General features: G+C 42.6%; 2 protein-coding genes across 5 annotated transcripts; both read left to right on the top strand.

Moving 5' to 3' along the window:
* The first annotated feature begins 6,998 nt into the window (after positions 1-6,998).
* Positions 6,999-17,012, top strand: LOC306915701 (kelch-like protein 24). 4 transcript variants are annotated; one of them, XM_079493229.1, is made up of 12 exons: positions 6,999-7,068; positions 8,779-9,066; positions 10,723-10,857; positions 10,952-11,143; positions 11,477-11,623; positions 12,139-12,295; positions 13,220-13,369; positions 13,964-14,092; positions 14,240-14,431; positions 14,578-14,706; positions 15,438-15,702; positions 15,824-17,010. In XM_079493229.1, the coding sequence occupies exons 2-12, from the start codon at positions 8,800-8,802 to the stop codon at positions 16,044-16,046; spliced, it is 1,986 nt and encodes a 661-aa protein (XP_079349355.1). In that variant the 5' UTR covers positions 6,999-7,068; positions 8,779-8,799; the 3' UTR covers positions 16,047-17,010. The 4 variants fall into 4 exon arrangements, with proteins under 4 accessions (XP_079349355.1, XP_079349358.1, XP_079349357.1 ...); XM_079493232.1 differs by having other exon boundaries at positions 15,438-15,736; positions 15,824-15,964; XM_079493230.1 differs by having other exon boundaries at positions 7,062-7,178.
* Positions 17,013-18,105: 1,093 nt separating this feature from the next.
* On the top strand, positions 18,106-22,303 carry LOC306914812 (uncharacterized protein). The gene is made up of 10 exons (XM_079492012.1): positions 18,106-18,793; positions 18,923-19,618; positions 19,736-19,796; positions 19,915-20,040; positions 20,338-20,392; positions 20,504-20,736; positions 21,021-21,167; positions 21,255-21,514; positions 21,590-21,751; positions 21,923-22,303. The coding sequence occupies exons 1-8, from the start codon at positions 18,725-18,727 to the stop codon at positions 21,509-21,511; spliced, it is 1,644 nt and encodes a 547-aa protein (XP_079348138.1). The 5' UTR covers positions 18,106-18,724; the 3' UTR covers positions 21,512-21,514; positions 21,590-21,751; positions 21,923-22,303.
* The last annotated feature ends 271 nt before the right edge of the window (positions 22,304-22,574 follow it).

Below are 22,574 nucleotides of genomic sequence, written 5' to 3'. Positions count from 1 at the left end.
GTTTTTTTTTCTGATCACGTGAGCGGGACTAAGCAGCAATGATAGGGCGATGGTTCTTCATTGTCCGGGTGGGTAAAAAGATGAATGAAAGTATGCTATAAAAAAGTGATCGAAACGTATTGATACGTGATTCGCACCCGACGTTTGATTAATTGATAACGTATTGATACGCGATTCGCGTCGGCTGTGTTAAAGGTAGGGTAAGTTAAACATATTTAAATGTTTTTTTTGTTAAAAGGTGAATACACTATATTCTGGTCATTGATATGGAGTGTTTGTTCAGTAACGGTTTCTGTTTCCCCAGATCTTTAATAAACACTGTTTATCCTGTGTTAGTTGTATCTCCTTATTTGATACAATTGATATCCCAACCTAAAAATGTATTCTGTGTACCAAAGAGCTGGAGAGACAAAAATACTCTTGTTACTCTCTTAACACTATAGCAATGCGTATCCGAATATAACATTTTAACAAAAAAGTCACTTAACCCTACCTTAAGTTAACTAACAGTCACTATCCTGTTAATTGAAGGGCGCTAGCCCCTGCAATGTCTGGCTTTCAGAAATTATCATATGGCAGCCAAGTCTATTTTGCTAGGGCTCTAGTCCTAACCAAAACATTAAATGCCATTGACAATGAATGGAGAATTTCATGTGTCTGAGCAAATAGGCTATTTTTGTGCTACACAAACATTAACTTCCCATTGACAATGAATGGAGAATTTACGTCATAATGTAGACGACACAAACACTAAATGCCATTGACAATGAATAGAGAATTTACGTCGTATGTGGACGAGCAAATCGGTCTTTTTGTTCTACACAAAGATTAAATTCCCATTGACAATGAATGGAGAATTTACGTCATATGTAGACGAACAAATTGGCTATTTTGCTCCTATATAAAGATGGAATTCCCATTAACAATGAACCAATAGATGATAAGACCGCCCCTCACTTCACATGGGAGTGATTTCTTTTCTTCTTTTCTTTTCTATAGGTGGCCGTAAAGTATCGTATACGAAGAAGGTGGAATCCTACAACCCCGAGACCAACCGTTGGACCACGTGCCGGCCCATGAGACGGCCACGCTGCTGGCCTGGCGTGGCCGTGTTGGATGGAAAGATATATGTAGTAGGAGGGGAGGATTGTGGACTGGGAGACGCACAGGTGAGAGGCTGGGAAAAGGTGGCTGTTTTGTAAACACCACAGACATTTATATCTCATGGCTTTTGGTCTGTCTTCATTTAGAAACATCGATACCATCGAACGGTACTGCGAAGAGACGAACACGTGGGAAATTGTGGTGGAGATTCCCGGCTCTCGTGGGAGTCGCAGATGTGCGTCTTTCAGGATGAAGAGGGATGCACATTGAATCTGCCACAGATTCACTGGTAAACTGATGGCTGGGATTCTGGAAAATTTGTGTGTAGGGCTTTTTTTCTCTTGTGTTTTTGTTTGTTTTGTTCTTTTTGGTTTGGATTGTTTTTATTTTGGTTTGGATAGTTTTTCCATGTTTCCAATCATGTATATAATTTGTTTTTTTGTAACTGAATGCCCAAACAACATGGGATGTAGTGGAACACACATTATTTTTTTTATATTTCTTGAAAATGTATTTTTGGACCTGATGGCACCATCTGACAGCAACTATATGTAATGTGAAAGCAAAAGTTAATGAATGCATTAAAATAAAAATAAAAGGTGTCAAAACTCTCTGTGCAACCAACCATCCTTAAGTGAATTAAGGAGGGGGTCACATCACATGCTCCATGTTTACGTGACAAGGAAAGGACCAGTAAGCTTCTAACTGAGCTGGGGAACAGCTTTATGCCCAGATTTTAGAAGGCTCTTCAGACTGAGACAAGGTTTTGATTGATTGAAAATTGTGCAGAATGTGGACAATGGATACATTTCAAACGAAAGCACAAGTCAATACAAAAACTGTTACGACACCATGAAAAGCATTACACTTGTTTTCAACAGCGTCCACTGTGACTGCTGCTGTAACTATTATTTCATTTTTTTTGTTCACCGATAGTTATTTTGTTAAGAGTTGAGTACTGGACGTTTGCGTTCACGACATTTCCAGCCATCAGGCCTTAAATGGTCATGTGAGTGAGGTTCACTTCAGAGTTGCAGCCAGCGAGGTACATTCATTTGTCAAGTGCATTTTCCATATCAACATCATGCTTATATGCTTTATGGTTTGCGATTATTCTGATCCTGTCTTTATTTTTTGTGTGTCACCAGTTTTACGTTGGTCTTTAAGTGATGCTTAATTAATGAACCACCAGTAAAGGAAACAACCTGTCTCGTCTGTGAGTGATATCCACCATTGTCAATTAATCTAAACCTGACAATGGATATAGCAATATGTATAATGATGAATCGTATATAATGACTAGTATGTAATGATGTATAGTAATTTGTGTGTGTGTGGCCTGATGAGGATCAGTCAAGGGATCAATATCATTAATTTGAGCCCATGTGGTATGTGTACAGTTTCAAACAATGTGTAACTACTGTATAGCAATTGATGAAAGACAAATTTCCTTAGTGAAACCCCTCAATTATAATTACAGAAAGAAAGACACTTTTCTGTTCAAGATTCAAGGAGTTTTATTTGTCACTGAATATATAAATATGATATACATATTGTATGATATACAATTATGACTTATAACAATAACTTATTTACAGTATATACAGGGGCAAAATGTTGGGATTGTCCCACAGAATGTGCTACATAACAAAGACAATAAGCAATACAATAAAATATGATGACATCATACATCACATTCAGTGCTCAGCCAATCAGCTAAGCATGTCGCATACGAACCCCTTTTCTCTGTCCCTTGCACACTGACGCTGCATGTCGAACTGCCTATAGGCTATCAGCAGCGCATATGCTCAGTGCAAATTCCATCATTTCCTCATGTGACCACTGAAAGTCAGAGATGTTGTACATCACTGTGTCTGAGGCACTGGGGTACATCACATGACCCTCCATGGGCAGCAGGGAGGACGCTGGGGCATGGCTGTGCTGTTGTACCTCCAGCCCGCTGCTCTCTTGCACAGTGGAGGTGGTGGTGGTTGTGGGCACCATGGACTGGTCACTGCTGCTGCTGGTGGTCCCTGGTAGAATGTTGAAACAAGATGGTGTCGATTCATCATTAGTGCTGGCCAGGCTCTCGTCCTCAGAAGCTTGGAAGGTGAGGTCCATCTTCTCTTTGAAGCCCGGGGCAGCCGTGGCACTCACATCCGTGGGAGCATCATCATTGTGGGGAGGTGGGGAGGACGTGGGGGCATGGCTGTGCTGTTGTACCTGTAGCCCGCTGCTCTCCTGCACAGTGGAGGTGGTTGTGGGCACCATGGACTGAGCATGGGTGGTGGCGGTTCCTGGTAGACTGGCCATGATGTTGTTGACAGATGGTTTCGATTCATCAATAGTGCTGCCCAGGCTCTCCTCCTCAGAAGCTTGGAAGGTGAGGTCCATCTTCTCTTTGAAGCCCGGGGCAGCCGTGGCTCTGTCTAACTTTACACGGCTACGTGTCTTCTTGGGTTTTTGCAGTGGGACTACGGCTGCCTCCTCCTTCTGAGCTGCCTCACGCTTCACCCCTCCTCTCCTCCTCCTCTTTCTGCTGTATGCTCCAGTATCCGTGGGAGCATCATCATCGTGGGGTGGTGAGCCCTGTGGTGAATTGAGGCAGGATTGAATCAGGGCATTGCCCGCCTCACTAGTGAACATGGGCTGGAGCTTGTCGGAGGCAAATTTGTAGATGTGTCCCGTTTCACTGGCCACCAGAAACATAACCTGGGTTCCTGTCAGCTTGGTGAGCTCTTCAATCTTTTTTATTACACCATTTTTACGAACGCTGAAGATTTTGCGTCGCTTTAATGTGTTCTCAATGAATTCCATGTCTAACTTTACACGGCCACGTGTCTTCTTGGGTCTTTGCAGTTGGACTACGGCTGCCTCCTCCTCCTGACCTGCCTCACGCTTCACCCCTCCTCTCATCCTCTTCTTTCTGCTGTCTCCAGTTGAAACCATGGAGTCATGTTCATCTGCTGTACAGGTGGAATCATCTCCTGAGTCGCTGCATGAAGGCTTTCTGTCTCTAAGTTGGTACGACATCATGGATATGGTGAGGTCTAGTGGCCACACAGTGATGTTGTTGCTGTTCCTTTCTCTGTATCTCTCCCTTTGAACTGTCCTGAACAAAGACAAAGTGTGAATGAGGTGTTGAACTTAACGTTCACCTTTTATTTGTGGAACTGGTCAATCACAGCACAAGTTTCCTCCCATCAACAAACGTAAGCCTGAGACCGAGGCTATCAACAAACAGGGTTGCCATGGCGACGCCGAAACTGCAGTTCCGCGACATTTTTTTAAAACTAGAATGATCGTTGGCAACTCGGCATGTGATTGGCTGAGATAACTCGATTTATGATTGGCTGAGACGCTGGAGCGGAGCACTCATGGACAAATCAACGTCTCTCTTTTAAGAGATGCTTCTTCAATGCTAACAATAACAACAAGCTACAACACTGCAACTTCCTGCTTTATTTTTCATAAACAAACCGTTTGGATCAGTAAATCATCAACCAAAAGGATTATCGGTGCGTCGTCATGGACGACGCCGACGAGGTTTAGCACAGCTTGTTGGACTTGGATCTGTATCTGATCTGGTCGACAAGCGACAGCTGCGACACTGAGTGGTAGAGGAGTAACAGTAGCAGGGGAACATTTAGAGAGGTACAAATATACACTTCTATATAGCCATAGAACAGGAAATTCGGAATTCATTAAAAAGGGAAAAGAAACATACAGTGAGGGGGGAAAAGGGGTGATTTACGGTGGCCAGTTTCAAATTGCAGCTGTCCGTATAGGTGCTCTTTGAGAGCGGTTTTGAATGAGTCGATGGATTTGCATGTCTTAATGACTGTTGGTAGGGTGTTTTGGTGGCATAGGAGCGAAAATAATTTAGTCCCTTGTTTGTGCCGAATTTGGGTTGCACGTGGTTTGTTGAGCTCCCTCTGGTGTTAATATTATATGGGTGTGGACTTCGTTAACATTAAGAAGTATTAGACAGGTACATGGGTATCTTGGTGGTGGTGTATCGAATCTTGTGGACCAGACCCATTGCAAGACCCAAGAGGATTGGGTCAGGTTTTAGCCCTCGGTGAGAGACTCGCAGCACTGACCCTGTGTGTGTGTGTGTGTGTCAAACGAATACTGGACAACTCACCCCGGTGAGTTGTCTTCACTTTCTGACATGTCGGGGTGAGTTGTCTGTACTTTCCGCTGGGGCGAGTTGGGCGAGAAAGTACGGACAGCTCACCCCGAAAGTCCAGACAACTCTTCACTTTCTGACATTGCGGGGTGAGTTGTCTGTACTTTCCGTGGCACCCATTACAGTAGGCCTAATGCAATTTCAGTCACGGCTAATTATTTATTTATTTAACAGTAAAATCCGGTGAAACACTTGTAAGTAAGGAGTAGAGCGTCTCTCTCTCTCACTCTCTATGCAGCATTGAGGGGGGGGGGGGTCGTTTGTGGATAATGTTTGCGCTTCAAAGGCAGAGTCTCACGGCTGTACAAAGTTGCTAATTAGACTGCCTGTACTTATACTGACTGAATTACATCTGAATAGCAAAGCAATATTGGACCCACCCCCCCCCCCCCAACAACGATGATGATATGGCTACTGCTAGTTATACATTAGCATGTGAGAAATTACAAGTGACCTTATATAACCATTCAGCCATCTGGAGTAACCAAATTAGGAATTTAGGTTCAGTTCACATTTCTTCAGAAGTTTAAAACACAACACACACACACACACACACACACACACACACACACACACACACACACACACACACACACACACACACACACACACACACACACACACACACACACACACACACACACACACTTTAATTCAGGAAGATATGGTTGAATGAATCTAGATTATATTAAAGGTGTAGTGAAATGAAAAATACGTTTTTCACACTTTTAGACCATATCCGTGGTCATCATATGGTCATACCTAACAATGGATGCCAAAAAAATGGGAAAATTCTCATTTTTGTGTGTTTTTATATCAAACGTCCATAAAAAATATATTTTGTATTACTTCCTGAAAACGAAAACGTGCTGCGTGATGACGTGTCGAGGCCAACATCGATAAAAGCCAATAAAAATGAAGCTCACCAGTTTAATTCCCCATATCTCCGCATCCGTCCAGCACAGGCTGCACAGCTGCTACTGATTACAGAAATCTTCCGTTTGTATTCCCATTCAAGATAACATCCAGAGAGTGTATTACTCGGTTTCAACTTAATCATCACGCTAACAATGTATCTGAAAACATTATAGGGTAGAAATAAGCCACATTAAGAGTAAACTGGTAAAGCTGGCCGACTATCAGATTTGTAAACAAACATCCACAGATTCCACACGCTGTCCTGCGTAGCATAGCTACCTGTCCCTAGCTACCGTCCCATCCCCTGAAGGGATGCAACGCTCTGATTGGTTCAGAAACTTCATAGCGGTGTTTCAACTTGAGACCGTCTGAAACTTCAAAATAAAATGTCCACCATTTCCGTTTCACTACGCCTTTAAGGATAAATGGGATAAATCATTCAGATTATACAAGGAAATGAGTGGAATCAGAGGTTTAAAGACATGTTCAACAATTTAAGATCTCCATTTTGGCAGGAATATGCTTGGAAGATGGAAACAATGTTGCACATTCATCTAATCATATGGGTAGGGTAGCCTACATACAAACAATAATGTTTGTATTTGTAAGGTTTATGTCATGGTCTGTCTCTCCACAGACCATGTCAGCCCTGGCCACTCCCACTTTCCCTTCCACTCTGCAGTCCCATTCTCTCACCTGTCTCCAACTCCCTCGTCAGCCCACCTGTGAACACTTTGCCCATTTACCTGCTCCCTATATAACTGGACTCCTTACAAACACTCACTGTCAGAACATTTGTCATTTGTCCCTGAGCTCCCTTGATGTTCGTGGTTCCTTGTTTCTGTGCTCTTCAGGTTTGAATTTTGGACTATGATTTACTGCCTTGTACTCTTTTTGGACTTCCTAGTTTATTTTTGTACTTTTGAAATGTTTGGAATTGTCTCCCGAGTATCCTGAGCTTACAGTTACGTTTTGTTTTTGAACCTTCCTGTTGTGGCTCTGCATATTGGGTTCAGTCATCCCCGTATCCTAACAGTTTATTAAATGTATGAATTTGACCTTGACATACTTAAAGGGGAATAGCACTCATTTTCGACATTTTACTGTCATAAATATATTTACATCTGTAGCCTATATTGTGATTGTGCTTGACTTAATTATACTTATAGTATATAAAAGAGCTCAAAGGCTACATATTCAGTCAGACAACTTACAACTCACCCCGAAAGTGAAGACATCTCACCCCTGGTGAGTTGGCCGGCCGTTCGGGGTGAGTTGTCCTGAGAACTCACCAAAAGTGGCAAAAGGGGTGAGTTGTCTTGTTACCTGTCAAACATATTGTCGCTGCAGGCTGTTATCGACCACCGTGACTACAAAGCAGCACTCGTCGTTGCACGAAACTTTAATTAGCGGAATTTAGCGCAGCTGTTCCGTTTCGTCCATGAAACAAGATGGTACCGGTAATCATGTTATGTTATTAACTTAAACTTTATGTTCTTAACTTGTATGTTGGTAACTTTGAAAAGCTTAATATTTATCTTCATTCAGTCATGTCTTCAGTGAAGCTTTCCGTTGTGTGAGGGAATCACTGATTTTGTCAACAATACATGTTAACAAAACGAGTGTTTGTTTTGATCGCAGACTCGCAGTCATGGAAATATCATGGAATGTTTGATGAATAATTTAATTCTACATTTACACGTTTTTATTAGATTTATTTAACTTTTGAAAAGCAACTGATTTGGGGCAGATTAGCTGGTTCAGGTGCAGTTTGGTCCAGATTGGAAGAGCAAGGCACAGTTTGAAGGGTGTCATGGTGGATCATCTTAAAGGACCACTTTTCAACCTATCTTCATATAATTGGAGACTCCTCACTAATGTTCATTATAAAATGGCACCATTTTCTTATATGAATGTGGGAAATTTGGTATAGGCCTATAGTCTTTTTTTGTATTGGCCTAAAATATTGTTTTATAGGGGTTTCTTAATTGTGACTTTACCATTAACATCCTATGGCAGGCACTTTCCTTTTGCTTTAAGTAGCATGTGACATGTCAAACTAGAGGGTTTTCATGATTCTGAATCCATTCCAAGCATTAGTTTTGCACAAAATACACTCCTTGAGCAAAAAATAGCCACCTGCCCAAAATGTGCTGACCTCATCACATTTATGCTGATTTGTCATGACGTCTATGGCCATTTGTAGCCATTTTTTTGTGCAAAACTAATGCTTGGAATGGATTCAGAATCATGAAAACCCACTTGTTTGACACGTCACATGCTACTTAAAGCATAAGGAAAGTTTGTCATTTTTGACAATTTTTCCTGCCATAGGATTAATGGTAGGCAAAAACTATAAAAAATTGCTCAAAACTGACAGCCGGTCAGCAAGTGGATTCATGAATCTATGTATATAGACAATATTTTAGGCCAATAAAAAATACTATATATCAATTTTCCTAGCCTGATTGAGTCCACAAGAAGCCTGTCTGTTTGTTTATTAAAGGTATCATATGACAATCGTTCGAATCTGACCATTTATTCAATCTTCTACTGTCTTATAGGCTGGTCTAGCAAAGTGAGACATGGCTGAAAGGATTCCAGTCGTTGCCAGTTCACCTCCCTGCCCTGGGGATGTTATCGGTCTACCACCTCCTGGTGTACCACAGTCCTCACTGGTCCCGGAGAGTGAGGACGTTGTGTTTGTGGAGACCAGCCATCCCAGCAAGGTCTTAGAGGGCCTAAACCGTCTTCGACTGAACAATGTTTTCTGTGATGTGATTCTGTGTTGTGGCGGAAAGGAGTTCCCCGGCCATCGCAACGTACTAGCCACCTTTAGCTCCTACTTTGAGGTAAATGCACAGGTATCCGGACTTCGGAGAACTCGCCAGTTTACCAACTCGCCACGATTTAGTGCATTTTAGTTTTACTTCACCTTCATTTAAATTGCATTGAATTGAGTTAACGCTAGAGAAAGTAGGAATGCTTAAGTTTAAACACCAAACTACCGAAACAATGTAATTCATTAGTAAACAATTCCTGAAATGGTAGGCCTACTTATCATTGGTATTCACATACTCACCTTTTTATCATCATCTAGCTGACCATTTAATTGCACAAAATAATTTGATCACTTTGGAAATGAACTATAACATCTGTGAGTTGGACATACTACACTGATGAAGACAGCATGTTAGCATAACGATGAAGACACTGATGAAGACAGCATGTTAGCATAACCATGAAGACATTGATGAAGACAGCATGTTAGCATAACCATGAAGACATTGATGAAGACAGCATGTTAGCATAACGATGAAGACACTGATGAAGACAGCATGTTAGCATAACGATGAAGACATTGATGAAGATGAAACTGGAGAGTTCTCCAGTATTCATTGCACACAATATTGACCTGTGTTAAGGGAACGCAGCGTTCTGCTGCCTTTAACATCCTTTTAAAGGGGCATACCACTCCTTTTCAACATTGAACTATTTATGTCATTATGTACTTTTTGGCTTGCAAAGTACACCTTCATGATCTCACTGATCACATGACTCTAGGTTCTAGACCTCCAGTTCTAAACAGAAGGGCGGGACATTTTTCTTCACATCTCTTAATGACATAGTTCAATGTTGAAAATGAGTGGTATTCCCCTTTAATACAATCAGAACAGACTTTTCTATTTGGATGTAGGTCTATGAGAGTTGGTATTGCATCTATTATAGATTCCAGATTAAGAATAACATCTAAGAGTTGCTTACGCGTAGGGGCCGATTCATACTCCTATTTTACCGCTGTTTCGGCGCTGTAGTGCCGAAATGATTTCGGCTCGTCAGAAATTTTCAGTAGCACCGAAGAGCCGACTTTAGGACTGTCCCCGCCCCCCCGAACCTCAAATGACGTCACATTGTAGGCTCTACAGAGCCGAACCGACTTTTATTCGCCTCTAAAATAGGAGTATGAATCGGCCCTAGGAATGACATTCAGTGTAGCCTTTGCTTCCACCAGATTTAGCACTACTGATTGTGTGCCCTGCCGTTTTAACAGGGAGAATGCACACAGTGCACAAAGACCCGCACACCGTCTGCACTTGCAATACGAACTTTATTTAGGCAACGTATCGGTCAAAGACCTTCTTCAGGAATCTGCTGATAATGGGTAGCGACATAGCTATATACATACACATAAATCCACCATGACCAATTGGTCATGTCTTTGTGTTGTCTTTAATGTGTTTTTTTATTATTTTATTTTTTTTGTGAGATTTTCCTTGTTTTGTTGTTTTGTCTCCGTTTAGTTTGTGTTGTTGCTTCCTGCCCCCCTCCCCCAAAAGCCTTTGGACCTTCTTTTGTTTTCATTCTTTTGATTAATCAATCAATTCACATGAACTCAATATCATGTTATATCCAAACAAGTACTTGTTGACACAGACAGTGTAATTAATTAGAACCGCCTAAATAATTAGAAACAACCATTCACGTTTCATCCTGCACACTGTGCACAGGCAATGTTTACAACAGACTTGATGGAGTCCAAACAGGAAAGGGTGTCCATCAGTGGAGTGGAACCTGAGATGATTGGCTTGATGGTGAACTATGCCTACACTTCAACGGTGGTCATCTCCACAGATAATGTGCAGGTGATGTATTGTCATCAATCTTCATAAACCTTATTTGTCTCCTCTCCTATTTTGCCGTTCATCTTTGCTTAAAAACACATTGTGTTTGATGTAGGCCCTGCTGGCAGCATCACACTTGCTGAATGTGACGGCAGTTCAAGAGGTCTGCTGTCATTACATGGAGCGTCACATGAATGAAAATAACTGCGTAGCGATTCAGGGCTTGGCCGAGGCCTACTCCTGTCACATGTTGGAGAAAAGCAGCATTGACTACATTCATGAACACTTCAGTGTCGTCTACCAGCAGGTAGCATGCTTTCCTCAAGTTGTTTGTTTTGGGCTTTTTCGCTTATAATTTTGTGGGGATTGGTGGTATGAGACAGGCCACCCTAGCTGATAAAATATTACATTTGGTTTGTCACTGTTACTCAACCTGTCGCTACCAAAGCTGAGTAGTGCAGAAACAATTGAATGTTTGTATGCATATTAATGTATTAATGTTATGAATATGTCACTTTATGTTATGAATATGTCTCACCAGTGAGCTGAGCACTTCAGAGGAGAATGGGTTACTTCAGGCAGTATGTGAACACAACAGGGTTATAATGTATCAATAGTGTACTTTATTTTATGTCCATAGGAAGAGTTCCCCTCTCTGTGTGTGGACAGACTGACAAAGGTCCTTGCCAGTGATCATCTCAATGTGTCCACGGAGGAGACAGTGTTTGAGGCGGCCAGGATGTGGTTAAACAAGTGTCCTAGTACGCGCAGAGAGAGCTTTGAAAAGGTCAGTCCCTTCTCAGTGTTTCACGGCACCTGGGGGGGGGGGGGGGGGGGGTGCATACTTATATTAGTTTAGACTAGTCATTGGTTAGACATGGGTTAAGGTTAGGTTTAGGTGTGCTGCCCCGTGGGAGGTTAGGTTTAAGGCGAGGGTTGGAGATAGGTTGTAGTTGTAGGACTGGTCTAAACCAAAAACTGTCTAAACTAAGTACTGCACCCGGCCTGGGAGGCTATCATGCTGTTAATGCTACCTATCTGGGGCAAAACCCACACATCATTATTTGGTTAATTAATGTGATGATGACCCACATAACCATACAGAAAATGCGTTTATATCCTATATAATGTAATTAACTTTTATCAGAAGCTTACAATTTTTTGCCAACAATATAGTATATGTATTTATTATGATTGTGACACCCCTACTATATAACTCTATATTTTAAGGCAATGTTTAATGTCATTCACGCAATATCCAGTTGGACTAGTAAATACTTTGTGTTCTATTTGATCTTTAAGGTGCTAGAGAAAATCCGTCTTCCTCTCATCAGCCCCTCCTACCTTCATGATGTGATTGAGTCTCTGGATGTGGTGATAGAATCCCAGGGCTGCCAGAGGCTCATCGATGAGGCCAAGAAGCAGGATGTCCACAAAGTACAGCCACGCTGGTCCACAGGTATCCTCATGGCCGTGTTTATGCACAGGCACCCTAGGCACGGGCCTATGTCTCGTCGGGGGGGGGGGGAGCAAAATATGATTGATTGACGCAATGACATGACCGTCAACGGCTTTGCTGACCCCTCACCACATTTGTGATGACGGCTATGGCAGTTTTTAGCCCAACTAATGCTTGGAATGGACTCGGAAACACGAAAAACCCCTAGTTTGACACGTCACATGCTACTAATAATAATGAAATTTAGAAACTTTTGCCCATATAGGTTGTCAATGGTGGCCATATTGATTTGGCCACTGTGACAACCCCGAAGGTCGCCGAGAATGTTAGACACATTTGTTTTCGTAATCATTTTTCCCATGTAGTTCTTACCTGACTCACTTTTACAGGCCTCCTTCTGTGATTTGTTTTGTTTATTGGTTTCGTTTAATTGTATTTTTTACTTTATTGTGCTATGTTTCCTGTTTTTGAGTGGCGCAAACCACTCCAACAACAGGCTTTGTACCCGTGTTCGTACCAAAATAATGAGCATGGTTGCTATGGTCACTGACATTACGTCAGACCACAGCTGATCAGGCTATATAAGACCTTGCACCACTCACTTCACACAGGTGTTATTTTTTAACTTGTTGATTGCTTATTCTGTGTCCATTGTTCGGCACCTTTAACTTTGTTTCGAAAGGTGCTTTATAAATAAAATGTACTTACTTACGCAAACGTAAACCTAAATCTAACACACACACAATGAATTTCATGTTTAGCTTTCTGCAGTTTTTAACCTGTACGGGAATCAAACTACAAATCGGCCTAGGGTTTCCATGCCCCTGCAACTATAACTTGAGAGTGTATGGAAATTCTCTCCAAGTTATGATATGATAACCTTTTTAAAAAAAACCCTGCACATTCATTACTGTGACTACCCAGTGCCTGAAGTCATAGTGATGGTTGGGGGACAGGATTATTACCGGGAGGAGTTCCTAAGCTGCGCTGAGACCATTGATCCTCTAACAAAGCAGTTGGGGACTCTGGAGCATCTCCCCTTCGCTGTACGCAGGCATGGTCTGGTTGTGTCAGGTGAGGAACCATCAGAGTCGACTGTAGTAGAGGTCAAACAACTCTGTTTTGTCTCTGAATTGAGCGGCTGAAAGGCATTTGCATTTTGGGAGTAATTGGAAACGGTGATCGCAATGTAGTGCCCCCAGCATGCAGGCAGGCACGGTTCCACCCCTAACTGTGCGCCCTGAGCATGGGGCTTTAAGCAACTAGTCGACTGTTCACTATTCAACTAGTTGACTAGTAAATCCACTTGTTGACCTTGTTGGTACTAGTTGATAAGTTTTATTTCCCCCCGTTTTTGTAGGCCTCAAGATGCTATATTATAGTCACCAATGTACACGGTTTATAAATGTACAAATACAATGTACATAATTGGTAGTTGGTCGACTAGTAAAGTAGGCAACTAGTAAAAATCACTAGAAGTGAAAGCCCTAGTATATGGTACCTTATATCACAACACGCTGGACCTATTGTGGTGATTTATTTCCTGTACTATCTCAGTAATTTAGTAAAACAAATTGAGGTATCGTAATGTATCTTGAGGTCTGAAAATCTTTATTTCTTTATCAATCAAGGCATAACAATTTAAATTCTGCTCTTATCCCACGATAGACTTTACTATGTATTTGGCCGGAGGAGAATTGAAGGACGGTTCAATCAGTAGGCAGATGTGGCAATATGACCCTTTGCATAGCTCATGGTCTGAGATGGCTCCCATGAATGAGGCACGCTGTGACCTGGGTAAGACGGTCGAACTATTGTGGTACCGGTATTCAATTTAACTTTGTTTTGGGAATAACTGCTAAGGAGTAGCTGCTAACTGCCCAAGGCCACAATTCTAATAAGGAGATTTGTTTTTTTTCTTGCATATCCCCATGTGGTCCATAGGCCTGGTAGCGCTGGATGGCTATGTCTATGCAGTGGGTGGCTGTGAGAAGGATTTGTGGAGATGTGTGGACTCAGTGGAGCGCTACAACTGCAAGACTAACACCTGGCAGCTGATGAAGACGGTCGGCATGTTGGGTTTGGTTAAATCCAGCCCTGCCATGGCCGCCCTAGATGGACTGATCTATGTTGTTGGTAATGGAATAGGGTTGTGTCTGTAGGTTCAGGGTGTATGTAAGCATAATGGTTAATGGTTAAAAATGTCCCAAAACCTTTATTGCATTTTCTTCATTCTCCCATTGACGGTCTATAATGTTTTGCCATGTGTCATCCTGTCCTAGATGGCTCCTGTGAGAAAGCAATGTACACGTTCAACCCTAAAACATCTGCTTGGAAAGAAGTAGCTCCTAGGCTGATAGACTGTAATGGTACAGCTGTCTGCAGTCTCAAAGGAAAGATCTACGTTATAGGTATCATATCTGTTCTTAATTACTTGGTTCCATAAATGGACACACTTCAACTTAGTTTTTAGACACATAACAGAGCTCACTATTTAAACTATAGTTAGGGGAAAGTTAGCCAGATTTGTGACCAGTCTGCAACATCTATGCTTACCAATGGCTTTCTTCACAATTGTGTTCATAAAGGTGTCTACTGGGCTAAAAACAGCCATAGCCGTCACTCATCATAAATGTTTTGAGTCACCCCTTTTGGAAATTGGATATATACGTTTTTAGCCCAAGGAGTGTTTTTCATGCAAAACAAATGCTTGCAATGGGTTCAGAATCATGATAAACCCCTAGTTTGACCCGTCACATGCTACTTAAAGAACCATATAATTGGTCCTCACCAATGATCATGATAAAATGGCGCTATTTATTTATTTTTAATTTAACCCTTATTTAACCAGTAAAAACCACATTGAGACTAAAGTTTATTTTACAAGTGAAGGCGTGGAATAAGTAACACAGCTCTGCCAGTAACAATAAATACAAGACAATAACAGGACAGACATGCAAGCCTACTGTATGTTCATTAATGGTACCCCAACTTTCAGCAGCTGTCACAAAGTTTCCCAAGGGAGTTGGGTTGGAACAAATTGATAGGTAATAGGAGACAGATTTATGAACACATTTGTGAAGAAAGCTATTGGTAAGCATTTATTTTGCCTAACTAACAGTCACTACTTTTTGTCTAATAGGTGGTCAGCGGAATATTGCTATCGAGTCCGAGTTCACCAGCCACATGGATCTTGCGCTTGATAACCCGTACGAGGATGATGATTACAATGATAACTACACCTTGGTCAGGGACACGGTGTTGGCCGCGTACACGTGCAGGGTACACAGCTACAACCCTGTGACCAACATGTGGACCATGTGTGCCCCCATGGGACGGCGACGCTCCTGGCCTGCCGTGACTGTGCTGCATGGAAAGATCTATGTACTAGGAGGGGAGGATGACGGGTAAGATCTATGTACTGGGAGGGGAGGATGACGGGTAAGACGCTGTTGCTCTCTGAAAACATGGGAAAAGGTGACTGTTTGTAAACACCAGACTGATGGCTTTTGGTCTGTCTCCATTTAGAAACGTCGATACCATTGAGCGGTACTGCGAAGCAACCGACAGATGGGAACTTGTGGGAGAGATGCCTAGGAGGCGCAAGAGTCTCCGATGTGTCTCACATAGGCTGAGGAGTGTTGCACACGCAGCCATCCAATCGCCCGCACAGGACGGCGCTTCCTATAGGCCGACTAGGCCTGGGCCGCGAATTCGAGGGCGAGGTTGTGGCCCCATATGGATAAAATGAAAGTGTTCTAGGAACACTGTACAAAAGGCTTTGTATCACATACATATTCTGGTATCGACCAGATTATAGGGTTTGTAGGACTTAAAGCAGTGGTTACCAAACTTTTTCACGTCGAGGACCCCCAAATTGACACTAATTTGCCCCCCATTTGAAAAGATATGCCAGGGACCCCCATAAGGGAAGAAATTAAACCCGTTTAATTTCAAGGACCCCCAGTTTGACATGCATTAGTCTACAGACTCTCATTTAATGTCATTTCTATCTCTGGGACCCCCAATTTATATTGTAAAATCAATGTTAATTTAACTTAACAGAGTTACAGACTCTGTTATGAGTTACAGACTCATAAGGGTCCATTTGGTTCCAAACTATCATTTAGCTGGGGACCCCCTGGAACTCCCTCAAGGACCCCTGGGCGTCCTCAGATCCCACTTTGGGAACCACTGACTTGACGCTAAGAGAAATGGTTGCACACTGAGTCCGCATTTTTCGTATGAGTTTGTTTTTTCCCTCTCCGTCATCTGATACAAATCATTAAGCGCAAGGCACCTTGCAGGCTTGCACACAGAGTCCCATGTGTATCGTTATTAGTTCTGCAGAATTAAACTAAACGCTTATCAAACATGGCTTGTTTTGGACTGAGTGGTCCTCTCAGACAAAAGGAAATATGTTTCTAAAGAGCAAGGAGAGTTTCCCATGCTGATCAAGTAGTTTAAGTAGTTTCAAGTACATTATCGTGATTGTTTCAATCATTTCACTGACTCAATTTGATGGTTTGCTCTATCGAAGAGTAATTGGCATCCAAATGTTATCATTGCATCAAGAAATTGCACGCTAGGCAAAGCATTTCCTTTATTCAGAGTAGACTACAGCATAAAACCACTGTAACATACAGACAAATGCACAAAAAAAACGTATGATTAACAAAACTTGTTAAAGGGACACTATAATAAATATATGTCAATGACCTTTATAAGATTTAGAACACTTTCCTGGCGTTATTTTTTGTGTAATCTCTGGTTTTAGATTTGACGTCAGAGACACTCTTCCGTGTTCCTTAATAACGTCAACTACCAGAATGCTTTGCGCAGCCAACCTCCCCGAGGGGGCGCGGTTCCCAAACACATCCACCCTGTGATCTACGCTGGTTCCACCCAGGTTGAATAGACCATAACATCACCGGGCTTTACACACAAAACCTGTCAACACAGCTGGGCATGCTTAGCGCCCAGGTGCTGGGTATAAAATCTCGGGAGCGCCATATTCACTTTGTAGAGTAGGAGTTCAGAGCAGTCTTGAGTTATCAGATTTGTTTCTTGAGTAGTATTTGTATTTGCGACTTTTTGGAAGTGTAATCATGTCAGTGTGTCGACGTTGCGCGGTACCACACTGTACAGCTCGGAAGCGGAGGGATCATCCTGGTGAAGTTAGCTCTTTCAAATTCCCAGTCAACGACCCAGAGCGTTGCAGGGAATGGGTCAGAGCAATCAGGAACCCGAAGTACAACGAGAACACGCCACTCATGGAGCTACAGAATGAGCGTGTGTGTAGTCTGCACTTCCAACCGGAGGAGTTTGAACGGGGCGACATGACGAGGTACCGTCTTATGGGTGGTAGAAAGCCTGGAGCCGTGCTGTCGACCACCGCGGTTCCTTCTATCAACCTGGAGGAACAAGCAGAGGCCGTTGAACCTCCGCCAGCGAAAAGGAGTCGCACAGAGGTACTCGTATAAAGTTATTTACAGTAACGGCCAAGCTACACCAGGCTTTTCGCGCACAAAACGCACGCCGCGCGTTTAGGGTAAACGTGCGAGAAAAGCCTGGTGTAGCGTGGCCGTAATAATTGTCATAATACTGTTTTGATCGAATCGTGGTAGTATTTAGTATACAGTATGAAACATGACTTCATCCGAGTACATTGAGAAAACATGGCTATAACATAGCATAAATGAGGGTCTATACATTTGGCTGCCATGCCATGGTGGCCCCATCTTTTTTGTTGTTTGTTTGGCGTTTTAATAAACGTCTTTTTCAACGCACGCTATCAAAACCCACAACTGTAAACATTTGGAGGAACATGTCAGTTCCTTTCAAATTAACTTTTCAACGTTGGAAAATATAGTTCAATAATGCCTCCCTCCCTCCAAACTGGTCACAGACTGGGCCAGATGTTTCACAGCACTGCTGTAATGCCATTTATTGTGATCTTACACTTCTCATATTCCTCACATGATTAGTGTTAGTCAGGAAAAGAAACGAGTCAAATTAATATAATGCCAAAATAAAACAAATGTGTATATTGCTTGGACAACAAGTCTGAGAAACTATTTTAAATAAACCAGGGGTCTACAACCTTTTAGAAAGTGCCATGTTTGTATTTTCTAAATAGGCAGTGTGCCATGTCAATTGTCAACGTTAATTTTAATGACACCACATAGATAATTCCAACATATTTTGATTGTACACAAATATAACCTTGTCTACCCCTGGACTAAACCATTCCTCACCAGGCCTCATACAGCTGTCCAGATGTAGACATTTTTTGTAGTAACTGTTTCTACTCTCAACCAGACAGAGGAACCGTCGCACAGTGTTCCAGTGGCAGTGCCAGAGGAACCGGTGCACAGCGTTCCAGAACTTCCAGTGGTAGTGGCAGAGGAACCGTCGTACATCGTTCCAATGGCAGTGGCAGTGCCAGAGGAACCGTCGTACAGCGTTCCAGTGGCAGTGGCAGGGCCAAGTCAATCTGTAAGTTAGCCTTGCTGTTTGAAAAAAAAAACTCACTTGAGAATATAGGTTGTCATCCATTTCTAGCTGCATATGTAATTAAAAGTTTCATATGAAAGAGATTGCTATCAAATTCTGTTTTTCATTCAGACCACAGGATATCCTTCCAGTGAATTTGAGAGTTCTTCTCAGACCAGTGTGGAGGCTGATGACCCAGGGGATGACAGCTTCCAGCCCGAGACAACCTCATCTGGGGAGGAGGAGGAGGAGGAGGAGGAGGAGGAGGACGACGACGAGAGATTTACTGGGAAGGTCCTTGTGGATGAGGAGAGAATAATGTCCCTCTTCAAGTTCTGCCAGGTCTGTGGAGAAGCTATCCTTGACACAAATGTGCACAAGTTCTATACTGGTGCACAGCTGAAAGTCAAGTGGCAGTGCAATGGCGGCCACAAGGACACATGGAGGTCATCGCCGGATGTCAGGGGAATGCCAGAGGTCAACCTGCAAGCTGCTGCCTCTGTTCTGTTTACGGGGGGCACCTTCACTGAGCTTTCAGAGTGGTCTAAGGCAATGAAGTTGCATATGATTGGTACCACAACATTCCATGCAATCCAAAAGGCATATCTACACCCTGCCATTGAGGCACTGTACCAGCAACAGCGGAATGAACTCCTGGCACGAGTCTTCCAGAAGCAGGCACCAGAGGATGATGATATGTGGCCCCAACAACTGCCCCAACTCTTGGGTGATGCCAGATGTGACTCACCTGGATTCAGTGCAAAATACTGCCATTACTCCTTCATGTTGGACGACACGAAGGAGATCATTCACACTGAACTAGTACAGGTGATTTTGAGGTTTTTAAATGTTGTATTCACAGCAGGATCGTCAGAGTGTAGTAGCATGCTGTTATTGAAATAACTTTCGGTTCTGCTGCGTTTTGTTTCTTGCTCCTCCTTCCAGGTCACAGAAGCATCCAGCTCCGTTATGATGGAACCAAAGGGCTTCAAGCGTGGACTGACAGGTCCTCATTATGCTTTATTGCTGTTATGTTGCCTTGTTTGTTTCATTTTGATAATTGTACAGCACCTTGTAACTATGTTTTGAAAGGCACTTCATAAATAAAATTTCCATACTTGCAGTGCTGCTTGGTATGGGGCTAGATGTGGAGGTGATAGCCACAGACCGCTCTCCCTCAATCAGGAAGATGATGAGGATTGAACACCCCGAGATCAAACACGAGTTTGATATATGGCATACTGCTAAAGGTTAGCTTTATTTATGGCGGGTAATGGTTGTGTAGAACGGTGAGAAAATAATGTCTCGGGTTCAAAGCTGTTTATATACTAAGCTCATATTATGCTTATATACTGTGATGCAATACAGTGCACTGTGTGTGTTTTTTTTTTTTTTGCAGGTTTCCTAAAAAAGTTGAAAGCCAGAAAAAATGCATGGAGCTATTGCGCGGTTGGACAATGTGAGTGTTTCGTCAAAGTAGACACATTTCAAACATGCCATTTGTTCGGGATGTCTAATCACTTTTTCTTGATGTATGTTCTTCAAAGGTCCATTTATAACCACATGTGGTTTTCCTGTGGAACCTGTGAGGGTGACACAGAGGTGAGGGATCTGTGCATCTATAATATTCTGGATTGTTCTCAGACAGTTGCAATTTCTTTCCATTGTGCCAGTCATCACCAAGCAGTGTAACTGATATTCACACTACTGTAGCTACTGCAGCAGCGCTGGCTGTCCGTCCTTCACCATGTGTGTGTGTGATGAGCACACGTGGACAGAGGATGGCAACACGTACCGGTGCTGTCATCTTCCAATCAGTGCAGATCAGCGGCGGAAGACGAAGTGGCTGAAGAGTGACTCTGCATCCTTCAGGACGCTGGCCTCACTGGTACAGGACGGTAGGCTTCTGAAGGACCTTGGTCAAATGGGGCTCTTCATGCATACTGGTAAGTTCCAATTTTCAAATGATACATACTGTTTTACAGTAGGGGCTATATCTTGCGCAACACCTTATCTCTAAACGAATTTGCCATATTTTACTATTTAAAAAAACCTTTTAAAATAGTTCAAATAGCCGATCTACAAGCTCACAATGTCTGGATGTAGATGGCTAGTTGAACTATTGTAAAAGGTTTTTTTAAAATAGTAAAAATGGAAAATTAGTTTAGGGATAAGGGTGGCGCAAGATGGAGCCCTAGATGTTTATGTGCTTTCATGCTGCAACACACAGGTGAACTGGAGGTGTTCCACAGTGCTCTTCTGAAGTACATGCCTAAGCGCCAACACTTCTCCTATATGGGGATGCAGGAGAGATCTCATCTTGCCATTATGGACCACAATGAAAATATTGTAAAGAGGAGGCAAGCCACTACTACAGGTGTGTTTTGGGAGCAGATATATCAAATTTTATTTGTTACACTTCAATGGTGAGTCCTTCTCAAAACTTTTTTCTCCTTCATTTTAGGTGCACTGCGTCACAAGAGGGTCGCTTGCAGGCGCTCAGGCAAATGGGTCATACAAAAGATTTACAAGCCTCGCACCACCGACTTCAGACACCGGCTCATGGACATGGTGTATGAGCGCCGTCAGGACCCAGATGTGCAGTACAAAGCCCCGACATCCTCACTTGATCAGCCTCAACCAGATCTTCCACCCAACATTGCTCAGACACCTGCACCTCCACTGCAGGAATTACTGGCCAGGCATATGAGTCGGCTCTAACAGGTAAGTCCTACATGATGAGAAACCAAAAGTCTTCTCCTTGATTGTGACAGTGACACCTCTCCTCTCCTGATGCAGTTGCTGCCGGGGACCATGCAGATGAACGTTGATGGGCTTCTTCAGTGACGGCAAGACTGTACAGTGGTGTCATGACAACCTCAAACTCAACGAAGGACACTCAAGGAGCTGATTATGGACCACAGGAGGCTGGGAATCTACTGTGTTGCAGCAGTGGAGACGGTCAGCAATTTCAAGTTCCTTGTCGCGCTGCTTCATTCCATTGTCATTACTTGAACCCTGCAGTGTTGTGTGTGTGTGTGTGTGTGTATATACATTTGATCTGCTTATATTGAGAACATAACTTTTGACACATCTGACCATTTTCTTGTCTTCTATGTCTCTCATTTGCAGGAAATGGAAAATGGCAGTTTTGTTCAACACTCAAAGTTCAAGTACACATCACGAGGACCTCCAAATGGTCCACAAACTGCATGTGCTGAAAAAGGCAGAACACTTTCCATGATCCATCAAGCTGGGTGTTGAGTCTTGCTGCTGCATGGCTATGTGGCACATCAAACAGGAATTATCACTTCTATCTTCCTGTATTTTGTAAATGCAAATCATTTCACACATTTTCACTCCTCTAAACTTGTGATGTGACAATAACTGGACCAGATATCATATTTATATATTTGGAGTACAAGGAAAGTGTGTTGGATACCCATATACTGTTTTGGCAGAACATGTCTGTGTGCATTCATGCTTATTCTACAGCTTACTCAATGCAATTTGAGAAACCACAACGCATACAATGTTACTATTATTTCTAGGTGTGCCTATTGAATCAAGCAGCAATGCAAACGTTTTACCTGTATCTCATTACTTATGTATTTGTCAATCAAGGTGTGCCTTGTATGTGCCGATGTTGAAGTAAAAAGAAAAAAAACTACTGCATCACTGTCCTTTTCCCATTGTTAGCATATACCAAGCTATGTCATGTACGATGCAATTGTTATTTGTCAGCCCGTGAAGTTGATAATGGTGATACATCATACATATTGAC

Source organism: Electrona antarctica (genome assembly GCF_951216825.1).
Source record: "Electrona antarctica genome assembly, chromosome: 22".
NCBI lineage: Eukaryota > Metazoa > Chordata > Actinopteri > Myctophiformes > Myctophidae > Electrona > Electrona antarctica.
This window is presented reverse-complemented; position numbering and strand designations above follow the sequence as displayed.